Source organism: Sminthopsis crassicaudata, chromosome 3 (genome assembly GCF_048593235.1).
Source record: "Sminthopsis crassicaudata isolate SCR6 chromosome 3, ASM4859323v1, whole genome shotgun sequence".
NCBI lineage: Eukaryota > Metazoa > Chordata > Mammalia > Dasyuromorphia > Dasyuridae > Sminthopsis > Sminthopsis crassicaudata.
The window spans coordinates 597,927,394-597,947,458 of record NC_133619.1 but is presented as its reverse complement, the minus strand read 5'-3'; the positions used below and the strand labels follow the sequence as shown (position 1 = coordinate 597,947,458).

Here is a 20,065-nt window from a genome sequence, read left to right as displayed (position 1 = left end):
TGATGAGAGCCATCTACACTCAGAAAGAGAACTGTGGGAACTGTGGGTGGACCAAACAAAATTTTTCATTTTTTTTGCTGTGGTTTGCTTGAATTTTATTTTTTCTTATTTTTTCCTTTTTTTTATCGGATTTTTCTTGTGCAGCAAGATAATTGTATAAATATGTGGCCTCTATTGAGTTAACATATTTTTACCATGTTTAACATATATTGGATTACTTGCTATCTAGGGGAGGGGGAAGGGGAGAAAATTGGAACACAAGGTTTTGCAAGGGTCGGTGTTGAAAAATTATCCTTGCATATGTTCTGAAAATTAAAAAAAACTTCAATTTTTAAAAAATGCAAAAAAAAAAAAAGTATTGAAAGAAATATGCAGTTCCTCTCTTGGAGAAGGGAGCGAAGATAGAGAAGAGTATGGGGGGATCCAGTTTTGAATTGGGATGAAGTACATGGAATAGTAGGTGACCAGGATAAGGACAAATCTGAAAATTATAGGAGTGACTGAAGGGAGAGAAAACGTTTGGCCTTTAGCTGCTCTGATGGGGAAAGAGATGATCTGCTCCGTCCCCCCAGAGTGCATCGAGGTCCCCGAGGGGCAGAACATGGCGTCCCTCGCCTGTGGCGAGCAGGAAGTGTTTTTGCTGGATTGCTTGGGCCCAGAAAGCAGAAAAAGAAGCAATGGATTTAAAAAAAAAAAAAAAAAAAAACCTCTCAGAAAGGTGGATTTGGTCTCTAAGAAAAACGTTCCTAACGAAGTTTTTCAAAGGGGGATGAAGGAGCAGATTTAGAGCTGGGAGGGACCCGACGAACAACCGTCTCCTCTCCCATTTACAGATGAGGAAACTGAGGCAGAGTGTAATGGACACGCCCAGGGTTGCATGGCTCGTGCACGCGTCAGTTCTCAAACTCGGGGCGGCCTCTAACCTAGGGATTGTCCAGTCACTAAAGGTCTCTAGACAGACCTGGACACGGCTGGTCAGACACAGGGATAGGGGCAGGGATAGCTGGGGCTGGATGACTGAGGGGGGAGGGGAAGAAGGGAGAGGGGAGGGGAAGGAGGGAAGAGGGGAGGGGAAGGGGAAAAGAGGAGTCTTTTCCGGCTCCGAGTCTAGGACTATTGGCTTGATTCTTCCCCTCTTCCCGGTGACCCTCAAGTACTGCTCCCTCTCCCAGGGTTTTCTCAAAGGCTTCCACCAGAGCCTTTCAAAGACTGCCCCGCGATCCTCCCCTCAATAGCTCAGTGCGCATGCTTCTCTCCTTCCGCGCGACCGTGCGCGCGCGCTCCCAGCCCCTCCCCCAGCCAGCTCCGGGACAGCGCGTGCAAGCTTCTTCCCCTCCCCCTCCCCCACCCCTCTTGTTCGCTTCTTTCTTCTCCAGGCAAGGGGGAGGAATCGAATTCCGAATTCGCGATTGGATCGAGTGCCCCGCCCCTCTCCTCAACATTTTGCCCAGGGAGGGAGGTAGGAGTTGCCCCGGGGGCGGCCTGGGTAAGGAGGGGCGGGGAGAGCTTGTGACCCTGGATGTAGTGGAAGGGGAGAATCCAGCGGCGGGAGCTGGCGGCGGGGCGGAAGGCGTAGTTTTCGCCCAGCTGCTCTGGCCGTATCCGAAACCCCGCGGACCTGGACAAAGAGCTGGAGGACCGCGGCCCCCAGCCCTGTCTGGAGGCCGGGGAGATTGGGGGATCGGGGGGGAGGGAGGGAAGAGAGAACAGCCGTAGCAGCGGGGGGCGGGGGAGTGGAACGGAGAGGACAGCCGCGGGGGGGAGGGAGGATTGGTCGGGAGAACTGCCACTCGTGGTGGGGGGAAAGGGGCTGGGAGTATTACTGCGGGAGGTGGGGATAGAATTGGGAGCAGAGCCGCCCTCGGGGGAGGGGTGAAAGAACAGCTGGAAGGGAGGAAGGGGCGCGCGTGGATAGAGGTGGGCTGAGGTAACAGGGGGAGCAGGACAGCTGGGGGAGGGGATGATTGACCCCAGGAGAGGCGCCGGGCTGTGGGCGCCCCGGAGGAGGGGAGCTTGGAGTGGAAGCTGTGGCCCGAGCCTGCCGCGCAGACGAGCGCCGAGAGGACGCCGGCTGTGAGTCCGGAGGGGCGGGCCCTTTATCTTAGAGACCAGAGCCCGCCCCTCCCGGGTCCGCTTCCTCGTCCGTAAGAGGCGGGACTTGGGACCGGCTGAAGTCGCCGGTGTCAGTCCTCAGTCTCTGATCTCCGGGTCCCTTGCCAGGTTGGGGGGGATGGGGTCGGGGTCTGCCGCGGAGGCCCCTCCCCCCAATAACAAAGCTCTGCCCGGGTCAACTCTGTGCTTGAATTGCAGAAAAGGTAAGGCATGGAGTCTTCTGGTCGGAAAGAAAAACCCAAAGTGAAGGAGACTGTGAACCGAATAGAGAAGGCCAGGCAGAGATCGGCTCAACAGGAACTGAAGCAGAGACAGAGGGCCGAGGTGAGCCCCGCCCGTGCGCGGCCCCGCCAGGGCCTCTTGGGTGGCCCTTTAACAGATGAGGAAACTGAGGCAAACTGGGTGACGTCACTGCCCAGAGCCTGCGAACTCCCGCAGAAGGTGCGGACGGGAGACCTGCGCTCTCTCCCATGGGCCGCCTCGTCTCCTGCCCCACGCTGCTCCTTAGCGCCCCTTCCACGCTGTGGCCGAGAGGCCTTCGTCTACTCCCTCTCAGCGAATTTCCGGGGCTCCCGCTTTGTCAAATCAGATGTCACCCCTCCGGCCTTTGGTCTTTCTAGCCCTTTTACAAGTAATCCCCTTCCATGGATTCTAGAGCCCTGCCAAACCCCCCATCCTGCCGGAAGGCTCCCTTTCTTTCTCCTCCTTTTAAAGTCCCTGCCGCCGTCTCCATTTCCCTTTTCTCACCCCTTCCTTCACTCTAGTCGAGACTGCCCCATGGAAACAACTTAGGAAGATGAGTGTCCCACCCCAACCCCTAACTCCGCTTCGGCTGGAAGCCTCCTCCCCGGGGCCATTGCCCTGGGGGCACTTGTGTCAGTCCTCCTCTGACTTACGTAGACACACCGCAGCTCTCCACTGTCCACAAGCCTTCGGCCCTTCGCTATTCATCCTGGCCCCAGGAAGGGGGGGCTTCCGTCCCCGCCCCGTGCAGACCAGATGCCGGCTCAGGCCGTGCCCGCTTCGTCCGCTTGGTGTCTGCTTCGGCCTCTGTTTGCTCCCAAGGGCCCGAGGAAGCCCTCAGCAGGAACGTGGGCCTCTGCCCTCACACCTCTTCCCTGTAACATTTTGGTGCGGGCACTCCTACCACTGCCCTTCTCAAAGATGGGGACCCCAGAGCCGCTCCGCACCAGCAGTGCAGCCTTCCTCAGCGCTCCCAGCCCCGCAGCGGGGAGGTTCCTCTGCTGCGGAATAGCCATGACCACCTGGAGCAGGGCCACCAGTAAGAACCTCATAAAGGTTTGGTAAAATAATACATGGAGCCCTCATGCACCTTTATCCCGGTCTGCTTTATATTACTGATATTCTGTGAGACCTTTTTGTTTGGTTTTGACTTGCCCAGAGTCACACAACTAGTTAAGTGTCTGAGTCTAGATTTGAACTCGGGTCTTCCTGACTTCAGTGCTCTATCCCCTGCCCCACCTAGCCACCCATGCTGAAATGTTTTAAAGTTATTTATTCATTGTTCTTGTTCTCACTTCACTAAGCATCAGTTCACACAAATCTAATTAGGTTTCTCTGAAATTAGCCCTTTTGTTATTTTGGGCAACAAAATAATATTCCATTACATTTGTAAAATATGATTTCTTCACCTGTTCCCAAATTGTTGGCCTTTTAAAGTCACTGGGTTCTGTTGGACATAAACACTTTGCCTTTTGGGAGTCACCTCTGGCCGGCGACCTATAACCAGAAATTTGATGATCCAGGAACTAATACCAGGAGTCTATAGGTCACAGGAGAAAGGGAAATCTAGATGAGTAACAGCTTTTTGCTGTTATTGTTCATCACAGTATTTTTAAAACAATTTTCACAAACAGCCCTAAAGAATGAATCTGCAAACTCTTAACAAAAGTTTGCTTCAAAGGAAAAGAGTTTCCCCATCTATTTTTATCTATTCTGATCAGATTTTCTTGCTGTTATTTTTATGCAGTTATAGTTGCTGGGAGCCAATTTTGCTTTCTTTTCCCTGTCTCTCTTTTAATAATCTCTATGGTTCAGTGAGCATGTTGTATCAGGCTAGTTTATTCAGCCTTTCCCCAGGAGTCATATTTCCAGTTTTCACTCTTATTATAAATAAAACTGCTTTGAATGTGTTTGCATAAATAAGTCTTTTTTTCCCTTTAAAATAACATCTTTAGGCGATGATCCTGATGGTTCGAGTGCAATCGCTGGGTCATATGATAGAATAGGTTTTATAAATCTTCATATGTTGCCAGGTTCTCTCAAAATGTGACAGTTCTGCCTTTTCTCCTTGTCCTCCACATTCGGTTATGTTATTTTTAACTACTGTTGCCAGTTTTGGTACAAGGTCAGCCTTCACTTTCTGCATGCTCCTTCCCAGTGTAATTGCTGAGTCTTTATCTCCTTGCCTTGGATTTCTTCCTATAGGATCTCTGACCTGTACTGAACAACGGGGGCCTCCTCGCTCCAAGCCTCAGGCTCTTCATGGGTAGATCGAGAGTAACATCAGTAGCCCCTACCTTACAAAAGTCCATCCGGACTGTGTTTTCACCTAAAAAGTGATCTCATCTTTTCCCCTTTTGTCACAGCTGGGAAGCTCTTATCTTCCAGGCTTATTTGTAAAGAGGCCATTTCACAAAGCCCCTTGCCAATATTACATGATGACCTTACTTTTTCTCTGCCATCTTTCTCTTCCCTTCAGATTTATGCTCTCAACAGAGTAATGACGGAGCTGGAGCAGCAGCAATTTGATGAGTTCTGTAAGCAGATGCAGCCTCCAAGAGAATGAGCTCTCCCCTTCATTAAGACCAGGTGGGACCCTGAGGCTTGGGTCATGACCTTTGTAACCAGTTCTTCAGAGACGGCTCACTTTGGGCCGTACAAATGTAGAGACACAGATTTATGTACTTTTTAAAGTTGGATAAATCTGAATTTGCTACTTTCTGTGACTGCTTCTTCATCTATCCCTGTCTTCCTCAGGTTAGCATCATTTTTCTGAACTTTTTTCCCCCCCAGTTTCAGTTGTTTGAACTGGGAGTGGAGAGTGGGGAAGAAAGTCAGAATTTGTTGTGGGACTTTCTCTTTTTTCCAAGAAAATAAACTACAAATTCAAGGCTTGCTTGTCTAAGCCTTAGCTTGGATGGTCAAATCATTGAGGCTGAAGTTTCAGTGGGTAAAAAATGTTTTTATGGGCAAAGAAAACCCAGAGTACTCAGTATCCTAGAAAGAACACATCATCTGTTGATGAAATTTTCCTCTTGCCTCCTTCCCTATCCATTGCTAGTTGTTGCTCATCATCTGCAGCTATTTCCAGCTGTTAGGTTTTTGGGGGTGATGAGAATGCTGCTGAATGAGTTTAAATATCTGGGTCATTGGCCCAGATTGGTGTGAATCCTCACTGTAAACCTCAAAGCCGGATTTCTTCTTTTACCCTCACAAATGGACACCTATCAGACTGGTCACAAAAGGAGGGTGCGTTTTTAGTGCCATTTGGGAGTAAAGGCAGCAGCCCTAGAAATTAAACAGTGAGATGTAGATCCTGATTGGCCCCTCAAGAATCAGCCAGCCACCTATCCAAAGTTTTTGGGACAGTCAATTTAATCTCTCCTACTCTCATTTGTTTCTAACAAGTGTAACAGAAATGATCATTTCTACCTAAACCTTTCTAAGTTTAGTACCTCAGGTTTATCTATTTTCTGATATTGGGGAAGAGGAAATTGTCTTTTTTCAAGATATAGGAACAAGGGCTTGTTTATTAGAAATGGTTTGTGAGAATGTAGATAAGAAAAAAGTCACCCTGAGATAAACAAGGTGAAAATGTGTGGAAGATTCTAGTGTCCTCCAAGGAGTACAGACTAACAAGGCTCAGCTTCTCAGTAAAATCACCAGATGTTCTGGAATGTCTTATTGCCTACTTCCCTATTTCCTCTATGCCCCAGTCTTAGTTTTGCAGCTCTGAGAGAGGGTGGCAAGAGATAAAGGGAAAGTCTCAGCTCATTCCTTTCTGCCAAGGTTGTGCCTGGAGGAGATGTGATCTAGCATTTGCAAATTGAAACTTGGAATAAATTTTCACATGGAAATAATGTTACAAATGATAGTCATCTTCTGTTATATTTTATAATTCAGATGATTATAGATTGAATGGGCTTTTGTAGGATCTCTTAGGAATGCAACATTACTTTTATGGAGAATGTGCCAATTTGCAAACAACCAACTTGTAGAATCATGGAGCAAAATCCATTGGTAAGTTGGAGATTGTCTTTGTTAGCTTCTCTTCCATGGCCTGGCTTGTAACCATGATGAGCTGGGAACTGGTGCATCTTTTTGGTGTTAGAAGGTGCTGCTCCAAAGCAAAAAGAAATAGGCCTCTGCATGTGAGGCAGAACCTTCTCTACTCATCCAGGGACTCCTCCTTCTGGGATACTGAGCAATAAGTCATGTGACAATATCCCAAACTTGTTTAATGTCCCTGAGATTTGGCATTTTTAAATAACATGAATGCAGCCTTCTAAACACTAATGTTGTGGTGGCCTTATAAGCCATTCAACTATTTCTGGACTGACCATGTCTTATTTACCTCTCTTCTCTACATGGCAACCAGGAATAAGCACCAAGTAAGACAGAATCACAGCTGTAATGATTGTGTTGGGAGAAGAAGTGGGGCTTATAAAACAACTGGCTTGTCATACCTTTCCAAGGCATTTAAATCACCAGTATTCTTTTCCCAGTGTAGCCCTCCCACATAAGTAAAGGAAATTCTTAAAATCCAGATTAGTATTTCTCTAAAGTGGTAGGGGAGGGATGGAGAATCCTGAAAAAATGGCAAAAATCTTAAAAGTCCTTTACTCTGATTTGTGATTCCATACTCAGGCTCACCTAAATCATTTGAAAAAGGTTTATTGAGGATTAGGTGTAGCATGATGGAACACATTGACTTCTTCACTGAAAGCAAAGGACGTGTCTGGTAAACAAGTTATTGGTGCTGGAGCTACCCTGCCCCATATGGTAATTGGAAAGAAGCTATAAGAGGTGGCTCAAACCAAATGGCAGAAAGGATTCAGAGAGTGAACACCAGAACACCTGAAAGAAAAAACCCAAGCCTACAGGGACTAAGACTCACATGGCTACCACTTTCACAGTCTACTACCCTCTCTCTACCTCCCCAGTTTTTCATTTTAATTTCCTAAAATGTTCAAGATTACTTAAGGATTGTATTATGAACTATACTCTCCATGAAATCCCAGCAAACCTGGAAGGAAAGGGCAGGAGTGGCTGGGAAGACCAGCACCAAGACACATGAATACACAAACTCCTGTGATTGATCACCAGGTCTGCTCTACTATTTAGGGACCTAAAGATTATGTAAAGAGAGTTTTATGCTGGGTAAGCTTAGACCTTTAATCTAAGGCTCACTGCCTAGTCCATAATGAATAGGGAAGGCAAATGGAAGATATAGACAGGAGGGAGATCCTGATAAGAGTAATGGAATTTTGTGGTAGGGGGAGGTGCCTTCTCAACCCTGGGCACACAGGAGCCAGCAATAAGAATGAACATGTGATTGCCAATGCTAGCATAGGAGTGGTAAAATGGGAAAGAGTGGATGGGAAGGATGGGATTGGACTACAAGGTCCTGGGACCAAGAGAAGAGCTGTCATGGACAGTGATGATGCAGAGAAGGTAAGTTGGCTTGCCTCTACTGCCTAATTCAGTGAGATCCTGGTATCAGTCACTCCTGGCCCAGAATGGATTTTAGTCTCACAGTGCAACAGCTTCATTTTATTTAAACTGTAGATTTTCACTCATCCAAGATAGAAATCACCTTTAAAAAATGGACTCCAATGGGATTACCTGCCATGGGGGGAGGGGGGGAGGGAGTGGAGGGAGTGAGGGGATAATTTGGAAAAATGAATTAAAAAAAAAAAAATGGACTCCAGAATTTTATTCTGGGGATGGAAGTATTCTAGGGAAAGTCCATTGTCAGGACAAGTTGTGAAGGAGTAGATTGTTGCCTTAGGGCAGGATAGTCCCTGGTACGTGAAAAGAATCCCTATGATAGGATTATCTGCCCAAGAGCATGCTTTTCTCTCCCCTAAAACCAGTGTCCCTTCTAGAACAGACAATAGCTCTTGGAGGGCTAAGTCTCAGGAGCTATAGAATTTGCCTCAGGAAGGAGGTTGTAGCATTGGAGATGGGCTTGCTTTTAGTCTACAGCTTGCTTTTAGTCTACAACTTGCTGGTTGGCCAGGGTTAGGGACCCTGTCAGAAAAGCAGAATTGATGGCCTCAGTCCTGTCATAAACCAGGCCAGTAGAAGAGATGCTGAAATTGGATAGCACTACAGATCCTGGGGAAGCTTGGAGATGGGGCTATAAGCAAGAGGGAACATGTGCAATTGTGTCCTTGGACACTCACCACTGGCCCTTTGCCTTCAACAAAGAGCTCCAAAGCAAATGATACACCCAGCTACAGAGATGTCTTTTCTCTGAGAAGGCCCAGGGAGAAATCACATCTCAATACTTTAAGTGAACTAGGTAGCCATCCATTCCTGTAAAGCCTGAATAGTGCTGGGAAAGCCTGTTGGCATGTCCTGTCTTTTCTGTGGATACCTAAAGTATAGAGGTGTTTTATTTAAGTGTCCCAGGAAGCATTACACATCATTGTTAGCAGCTTTTAGCATCAGTAACATGAATTGGTTTGTGCTGAGCCTGTGGAATTCTCCATCTAAACCTAGAACTAGGTTCTTTTTTTCTGTCACGGACTCTGTAGGGCACCATCTGATGAAACCAGGGTGGTCTCAGAATAAAGTAAAATACATAAAATCATAAAGGAAACCAATTATATTGTAATACAGTAATCAAAATATTTTTAAAATGAGTTCAAAGACCCCAGCTTAAGAACCCCTGATCTAGGAATATCCTCACTTCTAGGAAGCCACATCACAGCAAGGTCTAGATCTCTCCAGCCTGGAAAATGTTTAAACTATCTCTCTATTAAAGTTTGGCTACGTGGTATGGTAGGTAGAACCTCTAAAGGAAGGATTCATCTTCCGGAGTTCAAAAATGGCCTCAGGTATTAGCTGTGTGACTTTGGGCTGGTCACTTAATGCAGTTTACTTGAGTTTTCTCATTGATAAAATAAGCTGGAGAGGGAAATGGCAAACTTCTCCAGTATCTGCCAAGAAAACCTCAGCAGATTCACGGAGTGAGATACAACTGGAACAATAACCTGCACCTAGAGCAACGTTAAGCAATCAGTCTTAATCTCTGAGCCATATCAAGCCCCATATTCTGCCTGCATCTCACCATCTAATGTGATCCTTACTCTCTGTCAAGTATTCTGGCTCTGAATCCTGCTCCTGCCCCTTCCCTTTTGCCAACCAGCACACAAATAAGGGGGGAGAGGGTTTGTCCTTGCTAGTGGGCACATCTTTATAGCACTTCACCAGGCAGGGATAGGCCTTAGCAGGTCTAAGAAGATTTAGAGAATTAAGTCCAGTCAGGCCCTGACTGATATGGTTTGTGGGCCAGAAAAAGGCATCCTTGCAGCTCCTAGAAGATCAGAAAGGGTGCTCAGGAATCATCCTAGAGATCATTATGAAGGATCCAAAAAGGTCCAAGGGCTCAAAGAGTCTTAATCTGTGAATGTGAATCTAGAACTTTTTTTTCACTTTTCTAGGAAAAAGACAGTGCTCTTTGGTGGGATGTGAGTTCTGTTCTCAAGATCAAAGACCCTTCTAGGGAATAGGAAGCCCTTTGGAAGACAGAGCTGAAAATGGCCTTAAAAGTCATTGTCCCCCATTCCTCCACCATTTTGTTGATGGAAAAAGTTAGGCCCAGAGAGAGAAAGAGTGAGAATTTTGAAGTTAGGTTGCCTGGCTTTAAGCCCATTCTGAACCATAATGAAAGTGTGAAGTCAGTGGACACTTCTATTCATCTGTCCCTTGTCCCCATAGACACACATGTATATATGTCTGACCTATCCATGAAGATCAGTTTGCTCTGGTTGTGTTCAGGCTTCAGTAGTTTCCAGGGTAGAAATAATATGACAAAACAATTCATATGAAGATAATGTTTTACTATCAAATAAACATTCTAAAGAATAGAAGTCTAGTTGTTCATTAGAGGACTGGGTCATCTTTCATTGTCCATGCTAATCCTTGCTTTATTCTTTCATCTCTATTCCCTAATCTAGACTGGATCAGCCTGGCTCCCTCACAGGAAGGTAGAGCCTGGGATAAGACAGCCATTCCCAGGAGATTGACATGAACATGGATACTTGGCATTTCTTATGAAAGAGGGATCAGAGGGTTCAACTTTGCCCTCCCCCTTCCCTGCTCTTCCAGCCACATATACAAGACTATTTCCCCTACTGCTTGTTACATCTTCAATTCCACTATTAGAGATGCTTTTTTTTTTTGACTCCTCAATGTTCACTTCTTGAAAGGTGTCAGCTCTTGGAGAGGCAGCACATTAATTGCCACTAACATTGATACATAGGGTGGGAGGACTAGACTTTGTGCAATTTGTTTGGACACAGAATAGATACTGGGAATGGAAAAGGAGAGGGATCTTTAGAGAAGAAGTATCTAAGACAAACTCCTGGAGATTTCACAGTTTTACTGAGGAAGGCTCCCTTTGACAAGTTCTATTGAGTCAATTCCCACCTCTGGGCAGACCCCAGACTCTCCCATCTCCAGAGACTTATAAGGCTTAGAACTCTTGGAGCTTCTAGTTCAATATGGCCTGAGGAAGAATCCTTAACAAATCATGTAGTCATTCCTGCACTGGCCAAAGATCTCTTGTATCAGGGCACTTTAAACCTCAAGAAGCAGACCACTCCAATTTTATCTTGTAATTTTTAGAGAGGTGGGAGGTAAGACAAGTCACCTAATCCTGTGTACTTCAGTTTCATCACCTGTAAAAGGAGCTAGAAAACTGAATGGAAAACCACTCTAATGTCTTTGCCAAGAAAACCCTAAATGAGGTCACAGAAAGTTGGATATGACTGAATAAAAAAAAAAATCAACAACAAAAAAAGTTTAATTCCTTTTCCCTATGACAGCACTTGAAATACAAGTCCTCTTCTCAAGGGTAAATGTCCTCAATTCCTTCCATTAAACATTTTGGGCATATTTTAAAGTTCCCCCTTCACTCATCCTGTTCACCCTTCTCTGCACCCTCTATAGCTTGTCTCTAAAGTATCTTGCCCAGAATGAAAAAAGAATGCTTCAGGTGTGATTTAGTAAGGGCAGAGGCCAGGAAGACTGTCATGTCTTCTTCTAGACACCATACTTCTCAATACAGCTTAAACTTGTGTTCACTTTTTAACTTTCCTATCATACTCTTGACTCACTGAATTCATCATCCTTTAAAGATCCACAACAAGTTTTCTCCATAAATTGTAGTCTAGCTACATCTCCCCACCCTGAGTGTGTGAAGTTAAATTTTTTTTGGTGCTTTAAAATTTTTTTTCTGCTTATACATGTACATTTATTTTTTCCTTTAACACATTTCCCTATGAATAATGTTGAGAGAGAAAAATATCAAAGAGGAAAATCACAAAAGAAAAAATAACTGAAAAAAGTTAAAATATTATGTGTTTATTTACATTCAATATCCATAGTTTTCTCTCTGGATGCAGATGGCCTTTTCCATCCAAAATTTTTGGGATTACCTTGGATCACTGAACAACTGAGAAGAACCAAGTCTTTTATAGTTGATCATTACACAATCTTGCTATTACAGTGTACAATGTATTCTTGGTTCTGATTTTGCTCAGGCTTAGAGTCAGGAAGGCCTGAGTTCAGACTGCTTCAGTCTCTTTGGGGTGACTCTGGGAATATGGTAAAATGAGTGCTTTGGACTTGCTGGCTCTTTTCAAAAATCCCTTCCAGAACCTTCTATATGTAGTCTATAATGCTGTGACTTAGGGAATGGTAGCATGTCTATTATGGCTATGGGAAATGTGGTGGATTAGAAATATTAAGAGAGGATTAAAGGAGATGAGGCGGGGACTATTCTGAGACATAGGGTGTAAAATCATCACCCAAAGTAGAGCAGATGTTCAGTTGTCTGGTCATTAATCAAAAAGCTACTGAAAAGGAACCAAATGGCACATTGGGATTTTCTGAGGAAAAAAAATAACAAACAAGAAAATGAAGAACTATAGAGTTACAAAAAAATCATAGAGATAATTTGCTCCAACCCATTTTACAGTTATCAAACTGAGGGCCAGAGAAAGGAAGTGATCTAAGATCACCTATGAAATATGTGGCAAGACCAGACATAGAATACAGGTCTCCTGACTGAACCCCGTACCAGGGCTTGTGTTGGACAAGGCAATGTGTCCACCCTCTGGCCCCTGACCTTAGCCCCATAGCCACCTTAGCCCCAGGATCATTGCCCACCCATGGAAACAATGGAGATGAAAAACAATCCCATAGTCATGTTGCGTAGGACAGAATATTTGCAGCATTCTTCCAGGAAAACCTAACCAGAAGCTTTCTACTCTTTACATAGTACCTGAAGGGCTTGATGTAATCAGGGAAATCTAGGATCAACAATGGAATCAACATGAAAAGTGTGCCCAAGGCTTTGAACCTCTGGACCTTCAGACTTTCCCACCTCCTGGGGAACTTCCTAAAATTCCTAAAATGAATGTCTTCCTTAGAGCAGCTTCTCTGTGGGATCTTTATCTTAAGCTATGTCTCTGTCCATCAGATAGTGAGTAACATAAATGGTATGGGGCAAATAATAATGGCAGGCATGGAGATAGAAAGTGGAGGAAGTTATGCTGATAGAGGATGGGATCAGATGTGGGGATAAATTATGGAAGTAGTGGGGATGGAGAATGAAATCAATTATGAGAATGAAGGCTAGAGTCTGATATACTGAATATTAGAGGACAGAAGTAGAAGGCAGGGAAGAGGTTGGAGTAAGAAGGAGACCAAGGTTTGCATTTGGTCTAGTGTTTTTGGACACACTGACTTCAGAGTCCTCCCCCAATCAGAATCAGGAGTTTTTACTCAGACCTTCACTGAACCCCTCTAGTGATCTTTCATCCCATCCACTCAGTAGAACAAGAGGATGTTTTATATATATATATATATATGTATATATGTATATATATATATATATATATGTATATATGTATATATATGTATATATATATATATGTATTTTAAAATCTCATTTATAAGGCAAGGTTAAGAAATGTTTTCCTCATAGTAATTCTATCATCACACCCATTTTACAAGTGAATAAAATGAGTCTCAGGATGGCTGGCCCCTCAAATTCTTGAAAACAGTTCTCTTCTTCAGACTAGACATCCTTAACTTCTCCAACTGGTCCTGATATAGCATGTTAGGTGCTTTCTCCAGTCTCCTCTTCTTCAGGCTAAACCTCTTTAGTCAATGTGGCCATGCCTATTGTCTTGCTGTCTAAGATTGCAACCTTTTGGCTACTATGTCACACTGTTGACTCTATTGAGCTCACAGTCAATGTGATTCTATTGAACTTACAATCAATGAAAAGCCCAAGTTCTTTTTCGGATGACCTGCTAACTTTGCCTCTCCTGAAGTTGACTTTTTATACTATGTAAATATTTTTATGCTTGTTCAGTTTCAGCTCAGTGCTCTAGCTTGCCAATATTTCGAACCTCAACTTTATCTAAAATATTAAATAACCTTTAAAAATTAAATGAGTCCTCTCTTCTCTTCCCATTGCCATCACCCTTCAGCAAGCTCTAATTATAACCTACCAGGACTATGTAACGTCTGGACAGGTCCTCTGGTACAGTCCATATAATCTTTCTATTCTGTAGATATAGACATATTAACCCATAGTTGAAAACATTTCAACTGATTCCTATTGCCTAATGAGTAAAGTTCAAACCTTAGTGCTTAGCGTTGAAGGAATTCCACCTCCTTTCCAGTCTACCTGTTATCTCCCTTCACAATATCTATGTCAGCCAAAATGGATATTCTCTGCCACTTTCCTCTTGGTACTTTTTGTCTTTCTTTATATCCCTGTAGTACATAGACACATCTATCTGGCACATGGGAGGCACACATACCTGTTAACAACACAAATCTGTGAAATAAAGGAGTTACACTAAATAATCTCCAAGTCCCTTTCAGCTCTAAATATTATAATCCTATGAACACAACCCATGATTTCCCACTTTTGTTTATGCTATTTTTTTCTTTCCTCATCTGTATTCCAACCCCATTCTTAAAAACCAATTTAAATAGCACCACTTTTCACAAAGTCATGCAGCATCCCTGCCCCACTAAGGGCTTTTCCTAGTACTAAACACAGCATTTCATAATGTTTTAGTGTATTTATCATGTGATGCTATGTATCATAGTTACCTGTTTGTGTCTTTTCTGCTATGGGTCCCACAAAGATAAGGAATATGTTGTCTTTAAATTTTATCTCTCCCTTGCCCTTAGTCTGACAGAGGTTTTTTGCATAGAGCTGGTGCTTTAATTCTGACAAATATTTACTGTTTCTTCAACACTTCAAAGTTCAGTGACTTCACTGGGAAGGCAACTTTCTCCACTACCACTGTTCTTAACCCCTCTGCAGCATTAAGTGAGCTTCTTCAGCCACCAAAAAAAAAGTTTTGTTTTTTGGTTTGTTTTGTTTTTTAATTTAAAAAAATCATCACTGGTCCAGCCAACTCTATCACAATGACCATCTTCTCAATTAGGCTGATTCTTGGGCCAATGGTGGACAGCCTGCAGCTGGGGCAATCTTCCAAGACTTTCCAGAGCTTGTGCTCCATCAGTTCAGCCTTTTTGGAGAAGCTACAGTCACCTCTAACTTAAGGTGAGGGGTCAAAAGTGGTGGACTTGTCAGTGAAAAAATAAATACTGAGCAGAGTAGGAATGCAAACATTGGTCAAGGTTATAAGAATTCAATCTGGGAAGGAACATATTAACAGACAAGTGCAAGCCCCTCATTTTTCAGAGAATCAAACAGGAAACACAGAAGGGAATTGACTTGTCCAAGGTCATACAGGGACAAATAACAGCTACGATTCCCAGACCCTTTGACTCTGAATCCAGAGCTTTCTCTCCCATCCCTCTTTCCCTCTCTACCTTTCTTTCCCCACCACCCCTCCTACTGGCTCTTAAGAGCAGCTTAAAAAGAAACACCTATAATGTAATTATTGAGCCTACAAACTGTCAATTTTGATGAGAACATCAGAAATTCAGTCTTCCAAGAGGAGTGAAGTGAAGTAAAGGAATTTAAGTTTCAAAGCACGGAGGAAGTTGATTTTCCTAATGGCATAATCATAGTCACAGGAAATAAAAGAGTTAAATTTTTATAGAAGGGCAAAGCTGATGTAAAAACTATATAGAGAAAATCTATGGGCAATTCACTCTTTAGATGCTGCTCATTCATTTTCCTCCCGCCCACCCTCACCCCTCTCTCCCCTTTTCCTTTACCTAGAGCTTAGGACCAACCTGCTCCCGATCGATCACTCGAGTTTTGGGCTGGACTCGGAATACTTTGGGGAGCATCCCCAACAGTCCTTATACTGGGGCTTAAGACTTCCCTTCTAGAACCACTCCAACTCTATTTCCTCTACTTGGGTTCTAAGATTCTCATGCCCCAGCCACGGTAGTGTCTCCAGACTTCTACTTGACGACTCCCGGGAAGTCTCCCAGCCAGTAGCAAAGGTTTTAAGTGGGGAAATCAAGGTTTTGAAATACCCGTCTTGTTTTCAGGAGGCTTTAGGGAAGCTGCTCCACTTGGATTACGTATTACCTGGGGCCAGGGTATTCTGAGGGGATGACTATACAGGTCGAAGCTGGGGTGGCGGACATTCACGGCTTGGACACTGGTCTCCTTATCCTTTCTCACATCCTCTGAGCTCACAATCCCGGAGGGCGGAGAGGTCCTGAGGATGGGGATAGCAGAGAGACAGCTATTAACCCTGTGAGGAACCAGCACACTTAGACGCATTTTTCCTTCCTTCTCTTCTCTTCCTCCTTTTTTCCTCTCTTTTCTCTCTCTAGTCTCTTTCTTTCTTTCCTTCCTTCCGAAAGTCTGGCAAGACGATCGTCTTTGTGAAGGTTTCGTGAAGTCTATCCGTTTCGGAGAATCACAAACCGAGACTTGTGTGGGCCACCCTTCCCATTTCACATATGCCTCTCAGCCCAGAGAGAATCCTATAGACTTCTTGCGGAGTTCCAAGTGGACACACAGAAATAGGGCAGCAATTGAAATTGAGACAAGGAAGTCCCCTAGATTTATCCCTACCGGGAAAACAGCAATCTGAGGTGGAAATGAGTCCACAGAAAAGTATCAGGTAGGGTGTAACCAGTTTTGGGGAAAGGGGAAAGAAACCCAGTATTCTAAGAAATTGTAAGTGGAGGGACAGCTAGATGGAGCAGTGGATAGAGCAAGGGGGGGAACTTAGGAAGATCTGAGTTCAAATGCGATCTCAGACACTTAACACTTCCCAGCTTTGTGACCCTGGGCAAGTCACTTAACCCCAATCCCCTCAGCAAATAAAATACAATTGTAAGGAGAGGATCCTTTCAGTTAAGTGAAATAAATGCCTCATCTCATGGCAGGAGATGGAATATTGAAGTATAAAGTGAAGTGTAAAAAAAAAAAATAAAAAAAATAAAAAAACCAACTAACTGTAATTTAGCTGGAACTTGAATATGCAAAGTGTAATCATTTGGATAGAGACTTGGAAAACATATAGTCATTGTGGAAAGCAGTCATCCTAGAAGCAATTTATTCTATCCTGAAAACTCAGCACAGAGTGTTCAGGGATGTATATTAGGAATATTTCAGTAGCCCCATAAAAAGAGAGATTGGAGACAGGGAAATAAACTAGGAGGTGACTTTCTAAAATTATAATTTTATTTCATCAATCAACAAAAATCTACCCCTCTCCCTCCCACCTGCCCTAAGCTCCTACCCCAAGAATAAACAATGAAGGAAAAACTGCCAAACATTTATAGTCAAACAAAACTAATTAGGAGGATATTGCAATATAACAGTTTTGACAATTGGGATTGGAAGTTTGAACAGTGACTCTATGAATGGGGGAAAGGAAATGAGAGGTGAGTTTAGCACTTAGCCCATTGTCTGGTTATATGTTAGGAAGTTTCTATCAATAGAACAGGAAAGTGGGGAGGAAGTATCAAGTGTGGATGCGGAAGTGAAGACACCATAGGATACTTTTGTTTTTATCCTTACTTACCTGCTTTTGCTTCCATTTTCAAAATGTCTTTTAAAAATCCCAAATTAAGTTTCCTGTTCAGCCACATTGTTCTCTTTAAGAACTATCTCTCTTCCCATTATATTTCCTCATGGAATTATCTCAAAATGTCTTTCTGGAGTATTTACTGTCATTCTTCAGATAACTTCCTGGAATGCAATTTTCTTTTTTCACCTTTTCATTTTGAAGATCTCATGGTCAGATTGACAAGAATTCAAGCAAAGATATTAGCCTCTTTTAGATGGCGTTCTGTACCATCTTCTAAACCACCTTTCCTATGTGGAAATTTTCCTTACTTTTCTATTAATACTTTGTAATCTATTCTCTCAGTCTAGAGTCCATGACAGATTTTGCTTAGTTCATAAATTCCATAATGATCATTTGCTCCTCAGATGCCCATCATTTCTATTTAAATAATCTGTTCCTCCTTATTGAGAAGAATCAAGTCTATAATATCAATTCCCTTTTGGCTTCCTACTCCTTTTAAAGAATGAAAATAATAAGACAAGCCACGATTTTTGTTAATTCTTTCAGCAGAAAAAGCATTCCAACAGACATAATCAAAGTGCCTTCCATCCAGGTTTGCAACCTAATTCATGAGAAAGCCTCCTGTACTAGTTGCCTCCACTTCCTCTTTTCTAAACCTTTGCAGTACGGCATTTGACCTCATCATTCAAGTGATGACATCATTTGTACTCTCCTGAGGTACCCATGATCTGCCAAATATAATGGCCCTTTTCCCAAATCTTCATCTTTACTTTTCTTCACTGACACTGCTAATGACTTTCCCTTACTGAATATTCTCTCCTCTTCTCTGAATTTTCATGTTCTTTCCTAATCACCCATCTATCTGATCATTATTTAGTCTCCTTTGCTAGCTCTTCATCCATGTCATGTTCCTCCTCTTCAACCCAACCCCCAAAATCATGACTATCAACTAATGTTCTGTCCTAGGCCTTGTCTGAATAAGCTCATCAGCTCCTTAGGTTCAATTATCATCTATATGTAAGAAAATTCCCAAATGATATATTCAGCCCTAGTCTCTTTCCAGGGCTAGTCATTCGTCAAAACTCTCTTAAATAACATGAATTGGTTATTTACAAACATAAATGGTCCAAACAAAATATCTTCCCCCTTACCCCCTCCACAAAGTTCCCTATTATTATCAAGGGTACTGCCATCCTCCAGTCACTAGGCTAGATGGCATAATGAATATTGGTGCACATGGACTGGAGATTGAAAATCCTGCCTCAAAAACATAATAGCTGCATGGCTCTGAACAAGTGGCTTTCTGCCTGTTTTACCTATAAAATGAGAGTAATAGCATCTGCCCCAGGGTCATTATGAGGATAAAATACAGCATTTTCTAAGAAGCTTTGCAACCTTTGCAAAGTTTGCAACCTTCAAGTGCTATATAAATGCTATTAATTGCTCAGGTTCATAACTTTAGTGTCATCCTCAACTTCTTACCCATATCTTACTTATCCAATCCATTGCTGAATCTTTTTATCTTTACAATCTCCTTCATATAGATCCCTTTCTCTCCACTTTCAGAGGCATTATGATAGGTTGGACATTCATTACTCGTTTCAACTATTGCCAATAATCTTCTGATTAGGCATCCTGCCTCAATTTTTCCCACTCCAAACTATCTTCTACCACCTCCAGAATCAAATATAAAGTTCTTCACAACTTTGCCCTTTCCTACCAAGGTAGTCTTCTTCCATTTTATATCCTACTCTTATGATCTACCTACATTGGCCTGGAGGCAGGCAAGTGTCTTGATAGAGGGCCACATTTAGAATCAGGAAGACACAAGTACAAATCCAGCATCAGATACTGATCACATGACCCTGTTTTCTTAAGTTATAATTATAAAAATAGGGATATTGTAACAAGTGAAATACTTGCAATAAAATGGGACAGGTCTTGATACATAGTAAGGACTTTCCATTGCTCATCTCTACATTTGCACTGGCTTTCTCCAATACTTGGAATCCTCCTCTCCCCTACCCCTACTTCCTGATTTCCCTTTCCCCTTCTCTTCAGATTAACTTCCATTTACTTCTCTCTTAGGAACCTTGATTATATTTTTTGCTCCCATCAGAATGTGAGCTTCTTGAAAGCATGCATGGTTTTTTGGGTGGTTTTGTTTTTTGTTTGTTTGTTTTTCTCAGCATTTAACATGGCTCAGGGACATTAGAAGCACTTAATGCCTATTGATAGTCAAATCTTTTGTCTAGTGTTGTCTATGTTGCATTTTTTAGCCTCCACTGATTCTTTAAAATGCTACCATGTTTTCACCCTTGAGTTCCTAGATTTCCTCATTTACCTTCTTTATATGTAAGGTTACTCCCACTGGAATTCCTTCTCAATAAAGTACACCCTTCTTCCAAAGCCAAACTCTAGTCCAGTCTTCTCACTAAAGCTTAGAGATAACTACATCAAATTTATTTCTTGTATTAAGCTCTCTAATTCTCCCTATTAGCTATGGTATATGAAAATGTAGACCCCTGAGGCCTATCAGTTTTATAGTTTCTCAGTTTCCTATGGATTATTCTTGTAGGAATTTTCTATACCATTGAGCTTATTGGCTAAATGTTGGCAAGTTTTTTCTTTCCCCTTACAGCCATTTTGATCAGATTCAAGCCTTCAAATAAATTCATTTTAATTAGCTCTTTTTAGAT

At 42.9% G+C, this 20,065-nt stretch overlaps 1 protein-coding gene across 5 annotated transcripts; it reads left to right on the top strand.

Moving 5' to 3' along the window:
• Nucleotides 1–1,214: 1,214 nt before the first annotated feature.
• SVBP (small vasohibin binding protein) lies at nucleotides 1,215–13,217 on the top strand. 5 transcript variants are annotated; one of them, XM_074307741.1, is made up of 4 exons: nucleotides 1,219–1,459; nucleotides 2,311–2,436; nucleotides 4,835–4,944; nucleotides 10,323–13,217. In XM_074307741.1, exons 2-3 carry the CDS (start codon nucleotides 2,323–2,325, stop codon nucleotides 4,919–4,921), a joined length of 201 nt encoding a protein of 66 aa, XP_074163842.1. In that variant the 5' UTR covers nucleotides 1,219–1,459; nucleotides 2,311–2,322; the 3' UTR covers nucleotides 4,922–4,944; nucleotides 10,323–13,217. The 5 variants fall into 5 exon arrangements, with proteins under 5 accessions (XP_074163843.1, XP_074163842.1, XP_074163841.1 ...); XM_074307742.1 differs by lacking the exon at nucleotides 10,323–13,217 and having other exon boundaries at nucleotides 1,215–1,486; nucleotides 4,835–6,212; XM_074307740.1 differs by lacking the exon at nucleotides 10,323–13,217 and having other exon boundaries at nucleotides 1,282–1,459; nucleotides 4,835–6,212.
• The last annotated feature ends 6,848 nt before the right edge of the window (nucleotides 13,218–20,065 follow it).

Coding starts and splice junctions, on each gene's coding strand:
- SVBP (XM_074307741.1), top strand. CDS start 2,323: ATGGAGTCTTCTGGTCGGAAAGAAAAACCCAAAGTGAAGGAGACTGTG. Junction 2,437..4,834: donor AGCAGAGACAGAGGGCCGAG/GTGAGCCCCGCC, acceptor TCTTCCCTTCAG/ATTTATGCTCTCAACAGAGT.